The sequence below is a fragment of the Girardinichthys multiradiatus genome, chromosome Y, assembly GCF_021462225.1.
Source record: "Girardinichthys multiradiatus isolate DD_20200921_A chromosome Y, DD_fGirMul_XY1, whole genome shotgun sequence".
Lineage (NCBI taxonomy): Eukaryota > Metazoa > Chordata > Actinopteri > Cyprinodontiformes > Goodeidae > Girardinichthys > Girardinichthys multiradiatus.
The window spans coordinates 30,718,473-30,745,408 of NC_061818.1; the positions used below are offsets into that span (position 1 = coordinate 30,718,473).

At 41.1% G+C, this 26,936-nt stretch overlaps 1 protein-coding gene across 3 annotated transcripts in view; it reads left to right on the forward strand.

Annotated features, from left to right (window-relative positions):
• LOC124864105 (G patch domain-containing protein 8-like) overlaps positions 1 to 26,936 on the forward strand; it is a 28,302-nt gene extending 1,366 nt beyond the window's left edge. The window contains exons 2-8 of one of the 3 annotated variants that reach the window (XM_047358734.1): positions 3,285 to 3,362; positions 9,588 to 9,660; positions 19,166 to 19,233; positions 20,973 to 21,059; positions 21,170 to 21,313; positions 21,674 to 21,810; positions 21,949 to 26,936. In XM_047358734.1, coding sequence (XP_047214690.1) covers positions 3,285 to 3,362; positions 9,588 to 9,660; positions 19,166 to 19,233; positions 20,973 to 21,059; positions 21,170 to 21,313; positions 21,674 to 21,810; positions 21,949 to 25,786 — 4,425 coding nt within the window. In that variant the 3' untranslated portion in view covers positions 25,787 to 26,936. Of the gene's footprint in view, positions 1 to 3,284; positions 3,363 to 6,946; positions 6,963 to 9,587; positions 9,661 to 17,103; positions 17,146 to 19,165; positions 19,234 to 20,972; positions 21,060 to 21,169; positions 21,314 to 21,673; positions 21,811 to 21,948 lie in introns of those variants that run through there. The other 2 variants (XM_047358735.1, XM_047358736.1) reach the window with 2 other exon arrangements.

Genomic DNA, 26,936 nt, shown 5'->3' on the forward strand with positions numbered 1-26,936 from the left:
TTGTTGGGAAGAACCTAATTGCTGTGTGGTCTGAATGAGTCTGTTGAGGATGGCAGGCTCAGCACAGTGAAGCTCTGTGTGTGAGATCTGCAGTGAAGGCATTTATATGCTCAGTATTCAGAAAGTTTCTTCGTGGATTAAAGCTTGGTGCCAAGCAACACAATCCGGCAAATACCCACAGATGGTCAAACTAATGTCTACTGCACAACCCAGCAAAGAGCTTTCCCACTTTATTCTTTTATATTGGGCTGTTTGAGTTTTAGCATGTGCTACAGAAAGACTGCAGAGGTTAGCTGTCAAAGCCTTCTTTGTTTGGAGAGGGGTTAGCTATAGTCTTAGTTGGTATGGAAGCCCAAGAGGATGCTAACATATGTTTACTGAGAAATGTTTTTTATTCTTCTAATGATCAGCAGAAGAGAGCAAAAACTGTTCATATTAACCATTGTAGTAAAGACTGTATTAGTCAACAGTGATTGAGAAACAAGTAAGAAGCTCTTGTGGAGAGTACATGAGTATAAAGAGCATATTATGTGGTCTAAGTAAAAGGCAGAAGAGTGGAGAGGAGCAGCAAGTTATATTGATTTTTTTGTAATTGAGTACATTGCTTTTGTTCTGCATCTCATTTTCTCATAATCCGGATTTTCACATATTTAGATGTAGTATTTAATTTAATCTGAATTATTGACATTAAATTACCTCATTAGGGTTAACTTATTCTGCAGATACTCTTGAGAATGTAGTTGCAAACAGCCCCTCATAGTTGCACCTCTATAGGATTTGTGCAGAAAAACGTTGATTGTCAGTAAATGATTGAAATGTTAACAAATATATTTCAGTGCAAGAAGCTGTCAGTAAAACCGCAAGGTAAATGTAAATGTTCAGCACCTGCATTGCAAAGAAAGAGAATGAAAACTCAGAATGCCATATAGTTTGTTTGTATTAGCTTTATGTTCAGCTTTCCACAAGTAATCATCCTAGTGATTTGTGTACATGGCTTGTAAAATTTAGAACATTTCTGGAATCATTTATTATTCCGCTTTTGCGAAGGGAAGACACACAAACCTAACCTCAATCTACTCTGCTGATAAAAAGAAGAAGAGCTGAATCTGTTTTCATTAAGTGCGTTACTTAGATTGGGTTTGGTAGGCCCATTGCTCACGTTCCCAAAAGGTTATTTATTTACTATATTTAGATGGTGTCTTTACTCATTTTTACTACTGGAATGTATTTTTCTATTTATTTATTTTACCAAGAAACAATACAAGCTAACACTAATGATACATTAGATTGTAGAATCTAATGTATCATTTTTATTCTCCTTGTGCGCCAGTCTGTATCTATTTACTCTCATTTTGTGACTAAGAATCATCTTTGCATAGTTTATAGACAATAGTTACCTCAGTCAAAGCTTTTTAAATGGTCTGAAGGGTTCAGACAATTTTACAATTTTATTTTCTCTTTTAGATTTTAGTTTCCTGGGAATAGGGCTGAGCGAAATTACCTAAAATTAATATCCCAATTTAGTTGATTTATTATGATACACAATACATATTGCAATATATTTGTTCTGTATTATTATTATTATTATTATAATCAACTTTATAGGAACAAAAACTCTGACTCTCCTAATAGCAGAACAGAAGTAGTTTTCCTTCCTCAAAATCTAACAGTATACAAGATGTTTAACCAGTTCAGCTCCTAAACAAAGCTGCAGTTTGGCTGCTTCTCTCTGACCAATACTCACACCTCACAGATGCTAAACAATGACAAGACCCCAAGGTCCCCTCCCAAACACACACAGCACAGGAAAACATTTGACTGTATGATGGCTCATATACAGGGGTTGGACAATGAAACTGAAACACCTGACATTTTAGTGTGGGAGGTTTCATGGCTAAATTGGACCAGCCTGGTAGCCAGTCTTCATTGATTGCACATTGCACCAGTAAGAGCAGAGTGTGAAGGTTCAATTAGCAGGGTAAGAGCACAGTTTTGCTCAAAATATTGAAATGCACACAACATTATGGGTGACATACCAGAGTTCAAAAGAGAACAAATTGTTGGTGCACGTCTTGCTGGTGCATCTGTGACCAAGACAGCAAGTCTTTGTGATGTATCAAGAGCCACGGTATCCATGGTAATGTCAGCATACCACCAAGAAGGACGAACCACATCCAACAGGATTAACTGTGGACGCAAGAGGAAGCTGTCTGAAAGGGATGTTCGGGTGCTAACCCGGATTGTATCCAAAAAACATAAAACCATGGCTGCCCAAATCACGGCAGAATTAAATGTGCACCTCAACTCTCCTGTTTCCACAAGAACCGTCCATCGGGAGCTCCACAGGGTCGATATATACGGCCAGGCTGCTATAGCCAAACCTTTGGTCACTCATGCCAATGCCAAACGTCGGTTTCAATGGTGCAAGGAGTGCAAATCTTGGGCTGTGGACAATGTGAAACATGTATTATTCTCTGATGAGTCCACCTTTACTGTTTTCCCCACATCTCCACACAGTTAAGGTGTGGAGAAGCCCCAAAGAAGCGTACCACCCAGACTGTTGCATGACCAGAGTGAAGCATGGGGGTGGATCAGTGATGGTTTGGGCTGCCATATCATGGCATTCCCTTGGCCCAATACTTGTGCTAGATGGGCGCGTCACTGCCAAGGACTACCGAACCATTCTTGAGGACCATGTGCATCCAATGGTTCAAACATTGTATCCTGAAGGCGGTGCCGTGTATCAGGATGACAATGCACCAATACACATAGCAAGACTGGTGAAAGATTGGTTTGATGAACATGAAAGTGAAGTTGAACATCTCCCATGGCCTGCACAGTCACCAGATCTAAATATTATTGAGCCACTTTGGGCGGTTTTGGAGGAGCGAGTCAGGAAACGTTTTCCTCCACCAGTATCACGTAGTGACCTGGCCACTATCCTGCAAGAAGAATGGCTTAAAATCCCTCTGACCACTGTGCAGGACTTGTATATGTCATTCCCAAGATGAATTGACGCTGTATTGGCCGCAAAAGGAGGTCCTACACCATACTAATAAATTATTGTGGTCTAAAACCAGGTGTTTCAGTTTCATTGTCCAACCCCTGTAGGAGCCAAGCTCCCACACATTAGACCAGTGCTGAGGTATCAGTGACTGAAATCACAATTGTTAACTATAATGAATATGTATTTTGTTGTACATCAAATGATCTTTTCGTATAACTGATCATTGTTTTTTTTCTAATAAAGTTAATAAGGTTAATTGTGTGTGTTCATTTTTCAGGGTGGGAATCACTTCGACCAGTATGAAGAAGGCCATTTGGAGCTGGAACAGGCGTCCCTGGACAAGCCTATCGAATCGGTAAGGTTGCAACCGTCGTCCTGTACCATTGGACCAGCTGTGAGAGTGGATATGATTGGTCCAGGGAGGAATAAGAACCACACCTTTACTCCATACTGTGCGTGTAGATGCATCTAGTGTTTTCTTGAACACACTTGCCACCTAACCTGTAGAATCACTCGTCAGTGTCCATTAATACCTTTTAAATCACTCCCACGTCTCATGTCCCCAACCTACTTCATTTCTTCTGTGACATATAAGAAGATGATTTAGATCCTAGATCTTCCTGTTATATGTACAGCCCACAGATTATCATTAGTTTTTATTTTCTTTGTAACAATCTCACATTAGTCATTGTTAGTCATCCTAGCAGAGTGAGATAAACCTGTTGGCATGAAGTGGATGAAGCACTGTCACATTAGCTGTTATCCTAATACTGTAGCTGCTCATTAATTTCAAATAAAGTATTGGAAAAAAGATCTTATTTAACAATTTTACTGCAATTTTATTAGAAAATTCAGAAATGAAGCCATATCACATTTCAGTCTGATTAAATAGAAGAAAAGTTGTCTATCTGATTTTGTGCTGCCTTAGGTAGCATTGATTTGTGAAATAAAACAAGGCAGTGCTTATTCCATGTACTTTGTAAAACAGAGGGTGGTCATTAGATGGTGTGGATGGTTACATTCGTGTTTGACTGAGTGTGTGTTTATGTAGATTTTAGAATGTATGTGTTAGTGTATAGTATTTGTATTTATAGGACAGTTATCTTATTGTACACAACTTGGGGTGTTCGACATTTCTCTCCTGCAGCGAATTGGCCCCCTATTAGCTAAGCAGCAATGACCTGGTTTGTATTTGCACGCTCTGCTTCCTTACTCCTTATCTTTAGGGTCCTTTGTAACGCTACTCTATCTTTCTTTCTCTACTCTTTCTGTTTCACGACTGTCACTCCTAACATCTTATTCTCTCTTTCTAGCTCCCCTTCGCTCTCTTTCTTGCTCCCTCCCTTCTACACAGTGATTCGGTGTACAGTACCCTCTGTCATTCTGTGCTGGCATGGTGCTTGTGCAACTGGGACTGCATTTTTCGCTAAAGAGGCATATTGATAATAGCGCGGGCAGCTCTCTTTTTCTGTCTTCCGCACTTTCTCCACCCTCCTTTCTGTCTCTGAAGCATTTTGGTGTGCAGGCCTAAACTCTTATGTCCTCAAAATCAGCAAGAAACCTCTCCTCAACGCTATTAATGTCCTTTTTTGAACCCGTAAGATTTTTGTTGAAGGCTAATTAAAAGTTTTACTTTGAGTATTTAAATAAAACTACCTATGGTGTGAAGATAGGTCTGACCAAGCTTTTGTTTTAAAAATGTATTTAATAAGGGGGAAATGCACCTGTGCACTCATACATGGATTAAATCCTACTTGCATTTTGTTTGCACATTATTTTATTGTATTTGGTTTTAGTTCTGGTCAAAGCCCAGAAGGTAAATTGCGGTACTTTCAGAACAGAATACTGTTTCAGCCGAACAAAACCTGTATTTTTCTCCATGTGGTTGATGGAGGAGGAGGAGGACAAGTAAGAAAGAGTAGTGGCCTGCTCACCTGGCTTTGAGTAGCTGTTTTGCTAGTACTATTATTTGTGGAGGGGGGCTGAGGAGCTTGCTGCAGCACCACGCAGCTCCTCGCACAAAAAAAGCACTGTGGCATTGGAGCTGTGAAGTGTCACCTTGTCACCTGTATGAAGTCTCCTGTGACTGAAACAGTACAAAGTCAATTTAACTGTGCAAATGTAAAAAAAACAAAAAACAGCAAAATGTCCTATAGTCTTCTGTAAGACAGGATCCGCCTTTAATAGAATTTGAATTATGATCCTTGAAACATTACGTTAAATGTTAAAAGCAAATAATTACCGTCACAGGCCTACCTCCTTAATTTCAACCTTTTAACCTTTTAGTCTACCAATACATAATGTTGGAGCTGTTCATTAAGGCTTCAGCCCAGCTTCTCAGAGCCCCTCCTTTGCCATTTGTGTGTGAATTATAGGCAGCTAGAGGTCTGTGGTATTTTATTGGGATATCTTTTAATTCCTGTCTTACCCCTTTGGTCTTTGCTATTTTTCTCTTAACACTGTTTTTGCATTGCATGTGTTAATTTGGTAGCATTAAGCACTATGTGCTCTCAACACTTTGTGTTGTTATTTTTTTAAATCTCAGACTCATTCCTTCTTGTCTCTTACCTCTCCCAGTTCCTTAAACCTGCCATCCACCTTCCTCTGCCTATTTGACCCAGTACCACAGCGATATGCAGTGGGCAGCCTCAGAGCCAAAGAACAACATGAACGCTCACAGGAAACTGTGGCACAAAATGCTATTTAAGCTATAGTTATAGGAGCTTTTTAAGTTTGTAGCATTTTGTATTGTTGCAAGTATCAAACAAAGTGCTTGCTCTTTTAAAAATTTTGACTTCTTTTATTGCTTATTAAATATGATGAACAACCCATGGCAAACGGTACCCTTTTAATATTCGGTCAACATTATTTTAAGACCACCACTTCATTTATTTTTTGAACAAGCTTTAATCATGTGAGCAGAAGTTATGATTGGTAAATGGTGTTGGCTAAAACCCAGTTCTATCCTCAAATGCATTTATATTAAATAAAATAAGTGGGAATAAAAATTAAGAAACTAACAATAAAGATGTTTAAACACATTAATTGACGAGAGTCTGAACAATTTCCCATCTTTGAAATTGGGGATTCAGAATTTTAAGGTAAGTATGATTTTGAATTATTATGTGTAAATTAGATTTATTTAATCAGACTTTTCTGTTTTTCTGTCATTTTACTCTATATTTCAATAGTAGCATCTTGGAAAAGGTCATTTTCCTTAGTTTACGGAGCACATGGGACTTCTGTTTTACTTAGTCTACGGTACTCCTCAGCAGTTGTTTTTTCGCTTCGTCCCACCTGTCACATCTGACACAGACCAGTAATGTGCAAAGGCCTGAGTCAAAGGATCTGCAAGGACTTGTGAGGAGCGGAGCTTGTCCAAAAGCAGCTGCTTTTCTGTGAAACGGATCCTCGCAGTCTATCTGAGTCTTTAGAAAGTTACAAATGTGTGCTCTATTACTAAAGTAAAATGAAGAAAAGGCTGTTTATTTTATGTGTTTAGGCCCAAGTTTCTCAATCTTGAAGAATGAACATGCACATATTGTCCCATTTTTATAAAAAACAAACCAAAAGCATAAAAAGAACAATAAGACTTAATTCTCTGAAGTCTGTTGGTGGGGTCCCCTGCATATCACTTCCCTTATCCATATCTTTTGCCGTGCACTGTGCCGATGACGGCACAGTGCACACTCTAAAAAGCACCCCTTGTAGATCTCTTTTAATTTAACATTTTGTTTTGTTTTCTTTCTCCTGTATTAACGCTCAGTTGGTGGATTTATTAAAATGTCTGCCTTTTCTGTTTTTATACAGTATAATGTTTGTTTCAAGGCAGAGAGAGAGTTGTATTTTTAAGACCTAGAGAAGCTAGCAGAATTGCCGTTGAAAGCGTTTGGTTGGTTTCTTACGTTGTGTCACGTGTGACTGTTTCTTTGACAGCCCAGTATTTTAAAGCCAGGTTCGTATGGAAATGCCTTCACTCCACTTGCACTGCTGTTGGACTCACCGTCGTTGCTTTCATCCGTCTGTCTTATTCTTTTGGTGCACTCATCTGCTGTCCAACACCCAGTGTACACGTCATCTCTGGCCACCAGCCTCCACAGAGCTCATCTTGACCTAATCTTTTAACTGTCAACAGGTGCAAACTGTCGCTGCATCCAGCCTGCTCTACATTTTTCTTAGGTCTAAATTCTTAAAACAAAAAAGTGAAACATGCCATCAGAAACACATGTGAAGTTTAGGTTTGAGATTTAAATGTTTCCACAGCATTTCTGAATATTTTGCTGGACTCTTATTGTTTGGTAATGGAGAGTATAAAAGTATCCCAGTTCAAAGTTCTTAGTGGATTTTAATTTCCATTTCCCTTTAAGCGTCACGAGCAAGTTCCACAAATTATTGGCATCCATATAGTTGGATGTGACTGACGGGGATATTTTCGAAGAGAATGAAAAACTGCTAAGCTTCAACTACTCACACCAAGTTAAATCTTCACTGTGGTGACTGCTTCCAGTTTCCTCTCTGCCATGGGATTTCCAGCATCTGTCTTAACTCTTCCTGTGGAGGACAACATCTAACAGTCACACAGAGTACACAGGGCTTCGAAATACATGAACTGGAGGAAAGAAAACGCCAAACTCTAAATTAAACCGGAAGTGACTGCCTCATCTCTTTAGATAACAGGACACTTAAACCAGTCACTTGATTAGGATTTAAAGTTTCTCACCATCATGATGTGGCATTTTCTAATCTCCATAGCTGACTTTAGTTTTCTCCTGGAAACACATTAAAAAGAGCAAAAGCAGGCGACAATATGTGTGTGATTTAAAACAAAGGAATAAGTCAGATTACCTCCACTTGCACGCTTGTGGGCAGAGATGCAGTGTGTGCCGTGTGTTTGAGGCTACCACTCCCTTCACATGCTCTAACCTAATACAAACCCAGCTCACGTCTACCACCTGAACACCTACCTTCATCATGGTTCAGCCTGTTCTGTTCTGCCCATGTTCCTGACCTCTTGTCAAAGAGATCTCCTTGTTGAGCCATCCTCCCTCTCTGTGCCTGATTCATTCGAGACTAACTCAGCTGGAGTTTTGTTCACCTGCCCTCTACCCCCACCTCACCCCACCCCACTGTATGTGTACCACTAGCAGCACTCTTACTAACACCGACGACCCTTTTTGTTAAATCATTTTAACAAAAAGCTGCATGCTTATTTTTTTTTTATTTTTTATTCCTACCCCTCACTTTCTGTTTGTGAAAGTTGACGTCAGTCTCTTTGTGATTATAAATATCCTTTCTGTTTGGTTTGTATGGTTTTTGATAGAATGCAGCACTCTGGTGAATGTTAGAGAAGCTTGGAATAGTTATAATCACAACAGAAAACACTGCTTATAAAGAAATGTCATTGTTTCTTGTTTATATGTGCTTGAGGATGTACTGTAGTGTGTAGTGATGGGATGGTCTTGCATTTCACGTAAATATTTTTGTTATCTTGCTTACCAATACTAGTGAAATAACATGACTTGCTCATTGGGCCCACAGTGTGCTAGAAATCACTCTTGTGCATGTTTTTGAATGCCTTTCAAGCCCCTTTTGCTTATTATCGGTTGTCTGATCTAACCAAGATTGTTGATGCTTATTATTGTAATCTTAAGTATAAATTAAGTAAATACATTAAAGCAGATGGCCAAACTGTTGCAGATTGTTGCTCCCATTAGTGTGAACATGGTTGGAATCTGACAATTCATGATAAAAACGCAAGAAGCATCCAAAACCATGCTCAACAGTGATTTTTACTATATCTAATGTGGTTATAAGTACACTGTCCTTCTCTTCATCTGCACACCCACAGAGCCCTTCACACATGCATAACCAGTCCACTCTGGGCCTTGTAATGGTAATCCAAGGCCCACAAGCTCCGCTTCTGTGTCTTCCTGTTGCTGTATTTTGGTGACAGTTGAATGTTTCACAGCTGAATGCCCCCCCCATCATGGTTACGGATTCACTGCAAGCTTGGAGTTTCTGGTCTTTATTTTGTTATTGCTAGATTTCCATACCTGTTGTGTGTCAGTTTTCTTTGTGTACTAAGATTCTACTCTATAGTGTATCATAGTATCATATATGTATGCGTGCGATACATATATTGGCCTCTTCTTCCCCCTTCTCCTTCTAACTTCTTACATAGTGGATGTTATTGGATGTATTTATCTTGATCATGAATTTTTTTTTTGCCTGATAATCGTCTCTTTAAAATACACTCATAATGTAGGAGTAAACCTTGTAGCTTAGACCACACAAAGACTCATGCATTTATTTAACATAGGCAATCTTACTCTTCAACTCAAGTCCCCGAGCCTTTATCCCTCTCCCCAACTGCCCTAACACTCCTTTTGCTGGAGGACACTGATTGTTACACGCTGGTAGATTATGACAATAATGACAATGGTGGTGGTGGTTGTGCTTATGATGATAGTGTGATTTGAGTGTTTTGTTTGTCTTGATGTTTTCATCCATGCCCACAGGGTATAGCTCCTCTTATTATTGGAATATTTTTGGTTTTTTTCTCCTCTCTTCTCTCTGCCAGGATAACATCGGGCACCGGCTGCTTCAAAAACATGGATGGAAGTTGGGGCAAGGACTTGGCAAGACCATGCAGGGTAAGGATTCACTCTGAAGCACACTCATGTTCACTGATTGCTGGTGGCACTGAGCCACTATCTACTTCTGTTTTCTTCCTACTCATATTTTCATTTAGTTTTTTTTTTTTTATATGACACCCTACAAAATTATTTTCTTTTCACATCCTTTCTTTGACCTCTTCCTTTTGTCTGATTCCGGACTGGAAATATTGTGGTTAAAACGAACATGATTCTAGTTGTTTTTGACGCTGCCGTTCCCTTGAACCCAAAGATGGGAGTAAAGGTTTCTGGAGGCTTGTAGAGGATTAAATCCGAGGGAGCAAACCTTGGGGATTTGTTTGATCCTCTTGTGATTTCTTTTGCAAACTGAGACATTGATATTCAGTTTATTAGTGTAAGGTTGCTCCAGAGATCTGAGAGATTTATTTTCTGATATTTTTCTTTTTTTATCTTTTTCACATCTCTTGCAGAACCCCAAAATAAGACACATTTCATAATCTTAGATGTTGGGGTTTGCATGGAGTGGCAGACATTAAATGTTGTTGCCATTAAAACTTTAGCATTTGTTTTATTTTGATGTTAAATTACCTTGACCGACATAAAGTTTAAATCTTAAAGAGACGATTAAATTAGAAAAAATAAACACCTGTAGGATTATAAGTCAAGGCAACATAACGTTAACACTCCCATGTGTGCAATTCTGCAGACTGTAGTGTTATCTTTAAGCTACCGTGCACAAAACAGAGCAATCAGAACATGTCGATCAAGCGATTATTGTTAGCGCATATTAGTATTAATATGACAGCACATGGGGATCGTTGTGGTTGTTACAGCTGTGCTGAGCTGCATGACCACCTTCACTATCAAACAACTTTGCAGTTTGCTACAATATAAAGTGTCTCTCCTGCATCGAAGTGAAACCATCAGAATCATTTAATCTCTCACTGCTTCTGTATCTGTTCATGTTGTAACACTGACTAATCTTCTGCTTTCTGCAGAGATGGTGTTTAAAAGAGAATTTCCCTGTTTCTAAAACATATTCAGAAGCTAAATCTCTCTCATGTTGAAGTTCTTGTAGGTTTCTCGTAGCCTGTGTGTGTGTGCCATTGGGGGTTGGTTTTAATCTAAATAAAACTTTTAATGTTGGGTTTATTGTCATTTTCCCTTTAATTATATGCATGCATTTCAACATTATAACTCAGTTTGCAAAAGCAGTTTGTCAAGTTTATTCTCTCTTATGCAATCTAATGTTATTTTGGCAGGCACTGCACAGGACAGTCACAGACTGATGGAAGATGGAAACAGCATTTCAATCAAATACAGGTCCTTCTCAAAATATTAGCATATTGTGATAAAGTTCATTATTTTCCATAATGTCATGATGAAAATTTAACATTCTTATATTTTAGAGTCATTGCACACTAACTGAAATATTTCAGGTCTTTTATTGTCTTAATACAGATGATTTTGGCATACAGCTCATGAAAACCCAAAATTCCTATCTCACAAAATTAGCATATCATTAAAAGGGTCTCTAAACGAGCTATGAACCTAATCATCTGAATCAACGAGTTAACTCTAAACACCTGCAAAAGATTCCTGAGGCCTTTAAAACTCCCAGCCTGGTTCATCACTCAAAACCCCAATCATGGGTAAGACTGCCGACCTGACTGCTGTCCAGAAGGCCACTATTGACACCCTCAAGCAAGACGGTAAGACACAGAAAGACATTTCTGAACGAATAGGCTGTTCCCAGAGTGCTGTATCAAGGCACCTCAGTGGGAAGTCTGTGGGAAGGAAAAAGTGTGGCAGAAAACGCTGCACAACGAGAAGAGGTGACCGGACCCTGAGGAAGATTGTGGAGAAGGGCCGATTCCAGACCTTGGGGGACCTGCGGAAGCAGTGGACTGAGTCTGGAGTAGAAACATCCAGAGCCACCGTGCACAGGCGTGTGCAGGAAATGGGCTACAGGTGCCGCATTCCCCAGGTCAAGCCACTTTTGAACCAGAAACAGCGGCAGAAGCGCCTGACCTGGGCTACAGAGAAGCAGCACTGGACTGTTGCTCAGTGGTCCAAAGTACTTTTTTCGGATGAAAGCAAATTCTGCATGTCATTCTGAAATCAAGGTGCCAGAGTCTGGAGGAAGACTGGGGAGAAGGAAATGCCAAAATGCCAGAAGTCCAGTGTCAAGTACCCACAGTCAGTGATGGTCTGGGGTGCCGTGTCAGCTGCTGGTGTTGGTCCACTGTGTTTTATCAAGGGCAGGGTCAATGCAGCTAGCTATCAGGAGATTTTGGAGCACTTCATGCTTCCATCTGCTGAAAAGCTTTATGGAGATGAAGATTTCATTTTTCAGCACGACCTGGCACCTGCTCACAGTGCCAAAACCACTGGTAAATGGTTTACTGACCATGGTATCACTGTGCTCAATTGGCCTGCCAACTCTCCTGACCTGAACCCCATAGAGAATCTGTGGGATATTGTGAAGAGAACGTTGAGAGACTCAAGACCCAACACTCTGGATGAGCTAAAGGCCGCTATCGAAGCATCCTGGGCCTCCATAAGACCTCAGCAGTGCCACAGGCTGATTGTCTCCATGCCACGCCGCATTGAAGCAGTCATTTCTGCAAAAGGATTCCCGACCAAGTATTGAGTGCATAACTGTACATGATTATTTGAAGGTTGACGTTTTTGTATTAAAAACACTTTTCTTTTATTGGTCGGATGAAATATGCTAATTTTGTGAGATAGGAATTTTGGGTTTTCATGAGCTGTATGCCACAATCATCCGTATTAAGACAATAAAAGACCTGAAATATATCAGTTAGTGTGCAATGAATCTAAAATATATGAATGTTAAATTTTCATCATGACATTATGGAAAATAATGAACTTTATCACAATATGCTAATATTTTGAGAAGGACCTGTGGGCCTGAAAGTACAATGCATTTATTGCTCCAACATATTCCATTGGTGGTGCTTCTACAACACCAGTCATAGAGGATCATTTTTTAGATTTGTATATAAAATACATTCTATAATATGCAAACTTTTAATAAAATTATTCAAAGAGAAGTAATGTTCACCGGACAGTTCTTTGCAACTAGCTGATACCGATTCACTGAGATGAAAGGCTGAAGATGTGAAGATATTAGAATGTGTGGGTTGGTCTTGCCTTTTTGTTACTACACCGTTATCTCAAACCTGCTGGGTTCATAGTCCTAATGGATAAGTGGCAATAGTCTAAAACTCTGGCATGTTTTCAAATAGCCCTTTTTGTTTCGTTGTTAACGTCCTGCTCTCAGTATCTTCCATGTTTTTCCATTGTGCAACAGATTCATATTTATTTTTTTTGGAAACTCACTGATCTAAGAACTTAAAAAGGATTTTGTTTGGCATTTGCCAGTCTGGCGTCCTAATGCCTACTTTGGCTTTTTTTTTCTGTCTTGTCCACCTTCTCCACTACATCCTGTTTTTATTCCAAATCATTTTAGTCATTTCTGAGCGATTCATCATGCTTAGCAGCAAAATTGCAACTTGTGCTCAAGTGCATCAATTTCCCCAAAATGTCCACCAGCAACATCTGTACTAAATGGTGGTGTTTTAATTAGACAGCTCACTCTGTCAGAATGAATTCTGTACAAAGCCCAAAATATGAACACATTAAAACATTTTAGATGAACATAAACTCCACATAGAAGCCTAGTGCTGAAATGAACTTGCATGAATTGTTTTAATAGTATTTTACATTGACATTATTTGCTGGTTTTACAAGCTACTGTTGCCAAACAATTGAAAATGCTAAATCTTTGCTCAACATAATATAAAGTTGGTTCAGAGAGGTGAAGGTCTTAGAAGCATGAGCATGCTTTAGGGGTTGCTTAAAATGGTTAAAGATTAACATTGTGGTTGTGAGACCCTCTGGAGAAGCTACAGTGAAGTTTATTACCTGGTTGTTTTGTTGCTGCCCTACTAGCTTTTGTTTATGTACATATATAGCCTTAGTTTCTTGTGTCATCTCAAAGGTATTTTCAGCATGAATGAGGCTAGTGAACAGATGAGACCTGGAAGCCGTTTCATTCTGGGCAAGCTGACAAATGCATAGAGGCCAGCCGCACAGCAGAAATTTCAATCCATGTTTATTTCCATCCGGCCTTGAAGAGTCGAATAGCAATATATTTGAGGTGATGTGGAGGAGAGCGCACTTTGCAGGGGATGACTGTGCTCTTGTTTGTGCCTCTGGCAGAATTCATGTGGTTATGTAAGCATCCTACATTGTGGGCAGATGAGACTGCAGCCAATTGTGTCCAGTTGTTGTGCAGGAATTAATGGCCCAGCTTAGAGACCGCTTTCCTGTCAAACTTGTGAGTAGGCTCCCATACTAATTACAGCATCACATCTCATTGAAGTATGCTGGATAATCATGGTAATCGTCCTTCTCTTTCCTGCCCTCCTTGCCAGAAGAGACAGTTGTTGACATTTGAAGTTTAAGCATTGTCCCCTCTTTACGTTTTTCACTGTATTGACTTTGTTCTTGTTCTTCTTTTGTCCCTTTTGCCCCTTTTAGGTAAGGTTTGTTGGATCCCCTCTCTATGTCAGTATGCATGTGTGGGTGTGTTTTCTTTCTCCCACTCTGCAGTTGACCTAAGTGTAACACTCCTTTTACAGTGTATCATAGGCTAATGGCCTCTGTCAGCTTCTTCCTCTTTGCTTCATAATCACTAAACCTTTATTTCAATCTGCTTAAGAGAAAATGCTTCGATTTGTACCAAGAATCAAGATCCATGTGAAATCAAGGTAGATTTAGGAACCCATGATTCATGATTCACATCCCCTAGAATTATCATCTCCATGTATTTTAGATTTTGTTTTTCTCTCTTTGAGTTTCCGTGGCTGCTGTTGAAGTAATCTGATTGGCTGTAACCACGGCTCAGACTCTGAATGGCTTGCAGTGTAGAAAAGTTTTCCCCCTCTGCTTGTTTACCTGTTTCTACCTCTAAAACAGTGAAAGTTGTGTTTGTGTGTGGTCATTATGTGGGACTTAGATGTGTGTGTCTGCTACTTACTGGGCCATAGAGTCAACTTACAGGAAAAACCTCTCTACTTTTTTACAACCAGTGTCTCTGTCCCCATGCTACAGACTCCCATCCTCCCCCTGTTTCTTTGCCCCTCCTGCACAGCATGTTTGTCCAGAGGTGCACTCCTGCTTGCCTCAAGCTCTTCCTTACCAGAGGCTTTAAGCAGTGTTGGAGGTAGGATGCTGAGCCACAATATTTGTTAAATACAAACAATGTAAAACTAAAAAACAGTTGCACAGTAGTTGTTTTCTATTTTTCTATTACACCTATGGCATTTCAGGAGTGACTCTAAACACTGCTTTAAGCCTTGCTGGCTACTTTTTCAGGTATGTTCCTATGTTTCATGTTTTCATTTGTTGTTGGGTTAAAGCACATCCCAGACTGAGCTTGCAGAATAGCCAGGAAATAGGATCTTGAGGAGACTTGCTAACTGCTAAGCTTATACAAGGCAAAAACTTAGAGGGGGAAAATGGTGGTCTTCCCTGAAAGCATTAATCAGATAAGAAAATTGTACTAGTCTTTTAAAAGAAAGAGCATAGTGGATTTAGGCACGGGTCAGTTACCGTTATAAGGGTCAATGTTCTTAAAAACAGCTTTGAAAATGTTATGGTAACTATTCCTTCAGACTATTCTTGTTCTATGGTCCTTTTCATGAATACCAAAGAAAGTTTTAGAATAACACGCTTAAAAATTTGTCTCAGAAATCCGCAAAGATGAACCGCCTCTAAACCGCATCTGGTCATTCACGAATCACTAGTCGAGAAGGTAATGTCCTGCATAGGTGTGAGCTTTCAGAAATAAAGTCAGAGCGGGATAATGGCAGATGTGATGAGGCATTGACGTCAGAACTAAAATCTCCCCATCGCATTCTTCTCACAACAGTAATGGCAGACGAACTCGGTTTATAAATCCTTTGTTGGCCGAGCAAAAGCTCGCCTTATTGCTCTTCTCGTTAGAGTGGATTTCCAAGTGTTGTTTTCACTTTTAAGTCCTAGCTTGTCACACAAACCATACTTCATCTCCGAATAACGCTCGAACCCCAAAAGCCAGCTTGCATTTGTACAGGTCAGCTGATGCAGGGCTGTGGCTACTTCAGGGACGTACCGGAGGCAGGCCTACTTAGATCCCCAGATTCTGCAGTCATTCTCAAATTTTCAAGTGTATGCATACATAAATATATAAACAGTAACATTTGTATATTAACTGTTTAGTTAAATTTGTATATAATAAATGTACTTCCACTAGATCTGCAAGCATCTGTTTAATATAGGGAGGTGTTCTCTGTAGCGACATTTATGGTTAAAAATGAGGCTTGCAATAAGTTTAGTGCATTTGAACTGGCACCACTCATGTTGCCAAAATGTCCTAATCAGTCCTGCCCCCCATATCCCATCTGTTGCCGCACACTGCTGATCAGCTGGCTCCTGCACTTTTCCCTTGCTTACAAAAAAAGACTAATTTAGCGGTAAAAAATATTCTTTACAATAACTATTTAAAAACTACCACTACATTTACTGCGAGTTCATTCTATTTCTGCTTAGGTCTATTTCTCAAAATCAATATAATAATAAATGTTACCTTTTTGTTTTTTAAGAAAGCTATTGGATCATATTTTATATATATTTTTTATATTTTTGAGTGTATACAGTGATACTGTTAGAATCTTCTACTGGCCCGTGCCTAAGGGTATTTATTACATTTTTAAGTTGAAAAAAAATCCACCAGGTGTTCTTTTTTTTTTTTTTTTTAAAGCTCTCTAATATTTACTAGTAAAATATGTTTTTGTAGACATACATGGAAAACATTGTTTGATGAACTGTAGCTACTTTTTCACTACAGGTTGTTAATGACCAGTAATATGGAGCTGCCTAAACCTGAATCTTGACATGAGACATTCTAGGTAGTCCTGTTATTGTTTTACCATGTTTTATGCATCCTGGTTTTTAGTGTGTATTACACCTCTCTCTTTAGAAAGACATGTAATTCAGAAAGCAAGGGTTCCATTTTTAAGATAAATGCTACCTTTCTGATCTGTAGCTCGAATAAATACAATTTACTGGTCACAATATCCTGTCGTAGAAACTCCTTTAAGTTTAAGGGATGGTAGTCTGGTTCCTTCGGTTACATTTTCTGTCAAAATGCACGACATCACTTTAGGGGCCTGGGGACTTGAACAAGCGGTTTGAATAAGTGGTGAGAGGAGATTCCTGTAAGCACCTAGCCCTGAGTAAAGGGATGAGGTGGGTGGGGGTGGCGGTGACTTACAGAAGCCCCCCCTGCTAATACGCCCTGAAACCCCATTACCACACACCCAACCCCACCTGCCCTTCTCTATGTGCCTCAATCTTCCTGCTTAACCAATTGGTGTTTCTTTTTTACAGCAATTTGATCCTGCCCATGTTGTGCTGATGGTAAACTTAGTGGTAAATGTTATTTTATCCCCCAATTAAATTGTTTTTTTTTTGTTTTTAATTTCTCCCATTATTTTCATTTTCCTCTCATCAGAGCACCAATGCTACATAGGCTTTCAATTCTCTCTGTCCTAGTCCTCATTCTGCTGCTTGTATATTACCATGCATCTGTATTACTGTTAGAATATTGTCATTTTGTTTGTTTTCAGTTTTTTTTTTTTTTTAAACCTTGTGATTCACACCTCGTGATTTAGCTGCACATTGTTTTTTGTCTGGTCCCTTTGTTTTCCACTGGAATGGGTAATGTGGAGGTATTGTCACTGTGTATAATAACTGGTGATAGTTTGGGATGATTGTAATCGTTCATGAGTCTTCAGTTCTGGGCCTTGCTTGTGACTCAGTTCAGACAGACCACTGCAGTGGCTGGCCAACAGACCAGACTCTGTTTTCTGCTTCACTGCTCTGACGCCGTTTGTGAAAGAGTGTGAAACCACACATCTTTCACCCAAACAGCCGTTTCCTCTTACTTCCTCCATTTGAATAAGACATCGAGAATAATAAGGTAAGAGTAAAATATTTTGTGAAAAGCTTGTCCAACTAAGAGACACTGCAGTGGGACTGAAAGTCCAGGCAGGCAAAGACATGTTAGAATGTCCATGCATCAGTGATTTCATAATAAATAAGTCATTGGGCTGTTATGACTTAATTACCCAAGGCGAGCACAGGAATGACACAGATGATTAGACCAAACATCTGTCTTACCTTCCTCAGTTTAACGAGGAAACTATTTCCCTTTGATTTTTAGAGGCATACATTTAAATTTGGAGCAAATCCTTCCAGGGTCGTATGTCTTTCTAAGCCCAATGGCATGCCTAGAAATCTGGGGTGGCATTTGTGAATATATGGGAGGAAAAAAAAAACTGAAACCAAACTGAATTAAAATGCCCATGAGTAAGATTGGTTGTTGTATCTGGCTGGCATCAGGAGCAGCAGACTAGTCCAATTTCTTTTTATGCCTTTTGTTTTGAGATTCCCCTGTCTTTCTGTCTGTCTGTCCGTCCTCCCCTTTCCTCCTCCTACTCATCCCCTCATGTTTTATCAGGTAAGTATCCCCCTCCCTTGCACTGTCAACATGGCGACACCTGGCCTGTGACGTCACTCTGCTGTAGTTGAGTGCTTGTGTCTTTATTCATTTTTTTTTACATTCTTTCTGCTTTGTTTGGCTGATTATAAGTGGATTAAGCAATTTGTGTCAATCTCTAAAGTAGTTTTGATTTTTAAATATTTCATATCTATAATGTTTCATTCTGTTTTGGTTGTCTTTTGGTTTAATTTTTCTAAAGTTAATTTCCTTCTGTCCTAGCTCTTTTCACAGCTTACATAATAAAACTTAAGGGGAAAAAAAATTATTTTTTTGACATCATGATTCAAAATGGTGCATAAGAAAATTTAACCGATTTGGACCATAGGACATTAAAAAATGGTTGCTGCAGAGAGTCCTGCAAGAGATGACACAATTGGCTTTATAGGCTTTTGGGAATTTCTCCTCCATGCAGGATTTAGTGATGGAGACATCAGTGCAGGCCTGTTACAATTCCACCTAACTCCAAAATGCACACTTAAGGTTTCACTTCCTTTTAAACTTGGCTTTCTGGTCTAACAGGGCTTTAGCAATAAATGCACAAGGAAGTGCATGGTGTCTGCACTTCCGTGCAAAACAACTGCCTCGTCTTTATTTAATCCACCAGAAATTAAACAAAGCTATGATTAATCTAATTCACCTACAGTGCCTACAATGCAAACCAACAGCCACATGAAAGCTTAATAGGCTAGATTAGTTCAGTAGTTGGCTGTAGTAAGCTGTGAGAATGGCTGGTGTTTGGTTCACTGTAGCTTTCTGGTCTCTTTGCACTTTCAAGGCAAATATTCTCTAACCCCAGCACCCTATGCTCTAAAAGCAGGCTGTCTTCGAGTTGGTGTTTTGTCCCTATCTCAAAAACTCAACTAGTTTTCTCTGTCACTTTTGCCTCAGGACGCACCGACCCTGTGCCCATTGTTCTTAAATATGATGTCATGGGAATGGGCCGAATGGAGATGGAGGTAGGATGCTGAATTTATCCATTTGTTCTTTTTAATGTTCGTGTTATTTAGATGCTTAGATGTTGTAGAGGCACATTTGGGCAGATTGCCATTGTGGGAACCACACAGAGTTGAATAATACCTATGAGAAAGCCTGACATCCCTCGTTACTGGTATAAGATTAATTAAAATCTCATGGCCTGCAGTAACTAATCTCAGACCAAGACGCTGGTGTAGATTCTCCTTCTTATCTCTGTTGGAGCATCTGCGAAACAACATCAACTGCTTTGCTGTAGGCCATCTAAATAAACTAGGTCACTGTTTTTTTGTTCGGTCCTCTGTAGGAAGTCTCAAACTAACACCCAAATAAATGTTAAGCATCAGATGCTTTTACATGACGCATAAACCTGCACGTCCCAAAAACCACCATGCACACTTAAGCTAAAGTTGAGTAAAGCTCAGCAGTGTCGTGCTGTCCTTTAGTCTTACAAACTTTGAGTGCAGCAGATGCCAGGAGAGCACTTTCTAAATTAGTAGTTTATGCCAAATGCATATGTGTCAATGCTAAATTATTGCTAAATGTCATGTCTCTTACATTTGCAATCATACAGTGTTGTTGTTCAAGGTCCTGTGGTAATTGTATTAAGTTTTCTTTTGGTTTTTTTGAGGTCATATATAATAAATTTAAAGCACAAGGCAAAGTTACAACACAGATGGAAACCTTAACCTTTCACTTTTATAAGCCTGACCCTTTGATATTTTATGCCAGTGAGTTTAGATGCAGTATATAGGCATACCCATCAGTGTTTCTCCTCGGTGGTTGCGTTCAGAAACAGAAGAAGTCATCAAATTTACCTTTTAGACATCAGGGTTATGCAAAAGTCCAGAAACGCATCAATGAGACCAGTGCCCAATTACAAGTTTTGGTTTTTTTTAAGCTTTGACCCACAGATGGTGAGTTTAGCCGATTCTGATAGTTCTTGAAGAACTGTACCTAACAGTGCACAACATATCTTTTAACCCTTTCTACACTAAATGGTTATGGAAGCAGAGGCGACATTACACTGTGTGTGTGTGAGAGAGAGAAGCTGCTATTAAACAGGGTTTTTCCTTTTATTTTAAAACAGCAACAGACAAAATAATTTCAGTTGATATTCACAAACTTTCTTTAGCATCTTATTTTAGCAGTTGGCACGATTAACTCTGTTAGCATTACTAACTGTAAACAGTAGTCTTTGTGTGTATTTCCTAGAAAATATAGATAATTACTAGAAAGATTTCCAAAAGGCTTAAAAAATGTCCAAATCCAACATGTTCCATGATAGACAGGTTGAAAGATCATGAGGATAACCCAGAGCAGCTTAGTTGTAATACATTCAGCTTCCTTGCTATTTGTTGAATTTAATTGGTGGTCAGATTGTTCCTTTGCCAAGTTAACAAAGTGGCCCCAATGCAGCTATAAATTGATGTCCTGTGACATCCTTTTTAAACCCGACAATCAAAACTGCAAAAGTTTGAAATGGTGAGGGAGTGAAATAACTAGCATCCTGCCGTTTCTAGCCCTCTTTCGTAGCGATCCAAAGGATCACCCAACATGCCTCCAGAGAAAGAAGACTTACATTAAAAATGAAATGTTTTGGATACTACACAGCAATGAAAATTAGCCCCATACCGCCAGTAACTTGGCTGACTGCTGTTGTCGACTCACAAGGTGTTTCGTTTTCTGGAAGTGCTGGAATTGCTGTGTTTGTCCTTTTTAGCTGGACTATGCAGAGGATGCCACGGAGAAGCGGAGAGTGCTTGAAGTGGAAAAAGAGGATACAGAAGAGCTGCGGCAAAAATACAAGGTGGGGTTCCTTTAAAGCTGGTGAAAGTTTTAACATGTGTTAAAGGAGATTGTTATTTTTTGGTTTTCTGATCTTTCGTTAAAATGTCCCGTTTTTCTCACCAAATATAGGACCAGGTGGAAAAGGAGAAGGCTATCGCAAAAGCTCTGGAAGACCTGAGAGCGAATTTCTACTGCGAACTTTGTGACAAGCAGTACACAAAACACCAGGAATTTGACAACCACATTAACTCCTATGACCACGCGCACAAACAGGTATTTCTTGTTTTCAAGTCTCGAAAGCAATAGGGTTCATCAGTCTGGTAAAGTAGCAGTTTTCAGGCGTTATTCAGAGATCTCTGTAAATTTAATGGAAAAGAGTGGATATGCATTATATTTCACTCAAGATTTAAAGTAAAAAGAACTCTGCACAAGTTTTTTTTTTTTTATCACAGGATCTTGCCACAAACATGTTATATTGTTTGCAGATACTGTGAGTGGATGAAAATCTTGTCAGAGAAGATCCTCAACTTCAGTTTAGAACATTGAGTTGCCACCAGATTAACAGAATGTAGTGAAAAAGATGTGTTGAAATGTTTAATACACCAAATACATTTCCTTTTTGATGTGATGCAGAGGTTAAAGGAGCTGAAGCAGAGAGAGTTTGCTCGAAATGTGTCCTCCCGTTCTCGGAAAGATGGAAAGAAGCAGGAGAGGATGCTGCGTCGACTTCATGAGCTGGCTGAGCAGAGGAAACAGGACAAACAGGACCGGTATGAACATATCACTGGAGCGCCCTCTGCTGGCAGAACGTGACATTTAACAAACCTTTGAAGTATTGAATGTGTTTTAAAACAACCCATACATCATTGCATATTAGCTAAAGGTATACTTTTTATTTTGTGTTTTAGTACACCTGGAAGTGGCCCCATGTTCAAAACGACGACAGTTGTTGTTGATGGCGAGAAAGAAGGAGATGGTGACAGCATGTCACTGGAGAACCCCGTTTTGACAGAGGCCATCCTTGAGGGATCACCGTCGGAGAAAACTGGCCAATCCTCCCCGAAGCCCAGCCCAACTATTAATTTTTCCCTGGGGAAGAGCACATCCTTATCCCCAACCCCCAGTAGTGCATCAAAAGTCAGTGTATCATTCTCTTTTGCCAAGAAAGCCCCCGTAAAGCTGGAGACGGCCGCTGCTGTGTTTGCTGATCATGGCGAGGAGGCTATGGAGGAGGAGGAGGAGGAGAATCAGGATGGGGATAAGGCTGTAGGACAAGAGGAGACATCCGGCTGCATCACAGACAGTCCCAGGGGAGCTCCTGAAGGAGATGAAGGAGGAGAGAAAGATGGTGCAGCTGGGGCGGAAGAGGAGCAGCAGCCTGATGACGGTGGCTCCCTGGCCTCAACTTTAAACAAACTCAAGATGATGATGAAAAAGGATGAAGGATTTTGTGGACCGGAGTACTACCACTATGTACCTCCAGCTCATTGTCGGGTGAAGCCTAACTTCCAGTTTTTGTTGTTCATGAAGGCTTCTGAGGAGTGTCAGAGCAAAGATGATGAAGATGACGAGGAAGTAGAGGAAATGCAAAAGGATGAAGAAAGTTCTGATCAGACAGAGCCCAAAGGAAGCGAGTGTGAAACTGAAAAAGAACAAGGTAATGATTCATCAGCAGCTGACCCAGAGCCACCGCCTTCATCACCTAAAGTGAAGATGGAGGTAGATCCCTCTTCTTGTGCACTGGACACAGTTTCCACCGTCCCCAGTTCTCCTACTCAGAAAATAGAGAACACACAAAATACAGCCGATTCAAACACCGGTCCAAAAATCCCAACGGGTCCCTTCTTCCCTGTTCTGAGCAAAGATGAGACCACCACTTTGCAGTGGCCTACAGAGCTCCTTGAATTTACAAAAGCTGAGCCTTCGCTGTCTTACAGCTGTAATCCTCTCTACTTCGACTTTAAGCTTTCAAGAAATAAAGGATTGCGTGGTGGGAAAGCAGCAAAGTCCCCGAAGCCCAACAAAGAGACTGATGACAAAGGTCAAGATGTAGCTGCTTCGACGTCTGAAGTTGCTGCACCTGTACCTGAAACATCCACTGATAAAGACACGCCTGCAATGAAGGGAGATCCCTGCCAGCCAGAACTTGATGAGCAAAAACCCACGACTGCCAGCAGTAGTGCGAAAAAGAAGAGAAAAAAAAAGAAGAAGCATAAGAAATCTGGAAAACATTCAAAACGCAAAGGAAAAGAAAAAGATGGAGTTGAAGAGGCAGAGGAGAATTTTGAGGCAACCCAAGAGAAACCTAAAAAGAAGAAGAAACACAAACGGAAAAAGAGCAAAAATAAAGCTCAAGATCAAGAAGGGGCAGCTGGTGATGACAAAGAAAAAGTTAAGCCAAAGTTGGAAGATAAAGCTGCTGGTTCCTCTGTTCGGCCCACAGCTGGAGGAGGAGGAGGAACCACAGGAGCTGAGCTGGGAAAAAGGAAACGTGCTGCAAAGGAAGTGCCTTCTAAGACTGGAGCAGAACAAGGCGGAAGTGGAAAAAGTAATGACAAGGCCAACTCCTCAGAAGATCACGGTGGCTCTAAAAGACAAAAAACTGACTCTAGTGGATCGCAAAGTGCATCCTGCTCCACCTCTGCCCAAAAAAGTCCGGGTCATGGTAGACCACCCAGCAGTGAGAGTGAGGAAGAAGGTGGCTCCAACACCCAACACTCGCGTCGTCACAAGTCCAGCCCACGGGAGCAGCGGCGCCACCACAGCGAAGAATCCAGGCGGTCTTGCAGCCGCTCATCGAGGCGGGGGGAAAGCCGTGGCAGCAGCCGGCGGCGCCATCGTGGCCAAACCTCTCGCAGTCGCTCTTACTCTAGCAGCTCTGGGCAATCCTCAGCAAGAAGCAGTGCCTACAGTCACCGTAGCCGCAGTTACTCAGACAGTTACAGCGACTACAGCACAGAAGGTCGCAGACGGAGGCACTCCAAACGTTCGTCAGACTCCGAGTACGAGCGAAGAGGCAGTCGAGGTCGTAGACGATCCAGGAGACATCAGTACTCCTCTTCCTCCTCAGATGATTCCCGCTCACGTTCACGCAGCTATAGCAGAAGGAAGCGGCACCGGCGACACCATCGCAGCAGCTCGAGAAGTTCCAGCAGCTGGAGCCGCAGCTCTAGCACAAGATCATGGAGGCGTAGCTACAGCCGTAGCCGAAGCTCAGCGAGTCGGTCCTCCAGTTCCAACAAAGGCTCCCCTCTCAGACGAAGCGCCAGGGGTCGAGCAGACAGTGACACACATCGGAGAGATTTCAACCGCTCCCGGATCTATCGCTCCCAGTCTCCTCGCACATCATCGCGAAGCCTTAACCGTAACACCCATGCATCCACTTCTCAGACTTTACGGCCAGTCGGGTCTCGTGATGCAGGGGAACACAAAAATATGCTCACGGCGCGGCAGCTGCTTGAGAGGGTTCAGTCCAAGAGAGGTTCTGAGGATTCTGCCTCAGCAACAAAATCTGGGATTAAGATTAAGGACCCACCACTGGGTTACTTTGGTCCTAAATTACCACCAACCCTGGGAAGCAAAGCCATGTTGCCCCTTTTTGGTAAGCTGCAGGCAGGAAAGAAACCAGTGATTCCCCTAACAAGACCCGATGAAGGAGAGAAATCAGGAACGGGAATGGGTTCTGAAGCAGATGGAGAGGTCATCCTTGTAGAACCTATAAGAGAGTTCCCTCCTCCTCCACCACCTCCAGCCCCACCAGTGCAGAAGGTTGAGGAGGTCCCACAGAACACAGTGATGCAAGAAGAGACACAAGAACAGCCAACCTTAGAAGAGCAAGTACACCAAGAACCCCAGCCACTGTTTGAACAAGATCCATCCATGATGATGCCTCAGTATCAAGCAGATCCAGGTCAAGACCCCTCACAGAACCCCATGATTGAGTCCATCATGCCTGAAATGCAGCCTCAAGTACATGGCTACCCTGCTTACCCTCCGCCCAATCTGGAGGAGGATGGCATTGAGGCTGAGGAGGATGGACTGGCCCCTTTGGAGAGTCAGCCCATCACATTCACACCAGAGGAGATGGAGAAATACAGCAAGCTGCAACAGGCTGCACAACAACATATTCAGCAGCAGCTTTTGGCCAAGCAGGTTAAGGCTTTTCCCTCAGCTGCAGCCGCTGCGGCTGCAGCAGCTGCAGCTGCTAACTTAGCCCCAGCTCCTCCTCCTCCAGCCATGCAACAGATCCACATTCAGCAGCCGACTGTCTCTGTAGCCTCCGGCACATCCATCACCACTGTCCAACACGCCATCCTGCAGCACCATGCAGCTACCGCTGCTGCAATGGGCATCCACCCTGCACACGCCCACCATCCTCACCATGCACATGCCCAGCTGGCTCAGGTGCATCACATTCCCCAGCACCACTTTACTCCTATCTCCTTGTCCCCTTTAGGCCACGCTCTCGGTCATTCTTTGGGACACTCTCTGGGGCATGCAGGGCTAATTCCTGCCCACCCAACAGCCTTCCTGTCTGGTCAACCTATTCATATTATCCCAGCTTCTGCGCTTCACCACACACCATTGGCGCTCCACCACATCCCACACACTGCTCTCTATCCAACACTATTTGCACCTCGGCCCTCACAGGCTGCAGCAGCAGCAGCAGCTCTCCAGCTCCACCCACTTCTGCACCCAATTTTCTCAGGACAGGATCTCCAACACCCACCTAACCACGGCTCTTGAGTGACAGTAGATATGAAACAGGATATGGACAACACTCGACCACTGACATAGGAGTGCAACGATCTTGATGTAGGGATAGAAATGAAGCCTTTCATCTGTGTATAGGAAGTCAGTCATGCCAACAGTGGTCATTACATGGTGCAGCCTGTGTTTGGTTAAAAAGTTGACACTAGCATTTTCTATTGTTTCATTTGGGTTTTTACGTTTCCTGCCCATGTTTCCTGTTATAAAGGCAGGTTTATAGAAGTAGAGAAGTTCTGTTGAGATTGTTTTATAAACCAGTTTGGGCTGTATTCACTACTACACTAGTAGCTTGTTTTAAGCTTTCCTCATTGATGCGGTCACAATCTTTGCTAATTTTGGAATCCAGAGAGATCCATTTTGGCTGAGATTATAAAGCGGATCATGTCATAGATTTTGTTACATAAAACCAACAGTTTCACCTCTTTTTTGTGATGTGCTTATAGATGAACAACCTCAATGATTTGTGATACTTCTCCCCATATAACTACCTGCTCTTTATTGAATTCTTGGTCTCAAAATAATTTGTATTGCTGTAAGTTGTACATATGTCAGTGTATAATGTGAAGGAGCCAGCCATCGGTGACCATATGAAATAACTATTGTGTCTAAACTGGTATGACATTGTCACAAAAGAAGTCCTCTCTAAATTTGGAGAAATTGGGCAAAGAGGTTTTAACATCTGTAATACTCTGAGGCAACGCTCCTGTTTCCCCATTGGAGGGTACGTGTGAATGAATTGCACTGAAATCTGGACATCGGGGTGTTGCTTTTGCATCATGAACCAATAAGATTGTAGTATACTGCAATAATTGTATTTTTATTTTTAAATTATTTTCCAAATGCTCTTCAGAGGAAGAGCTTTGTTTGGCTTTTTCTGTAATTTTGTAAATAAAAATGCTGTAGATTAACCTATTAACATTCTGAAAAGGTTGACACTGCTGTTGGTAAAGCAGACAAATAACAAGTTAGTTATAAACATGGATACGTATTTTATCAAGGTTGGTTGTTAAATCGTTCCCACTGAGGCCGGCTGGGACCGCATACAAGTTACCCGTCAAAAAACAAAAGTAGTGGCTCTGTATTTTTTTAAAACGTAACAGTTTCAACAAATAAAACTTTGAGCTTA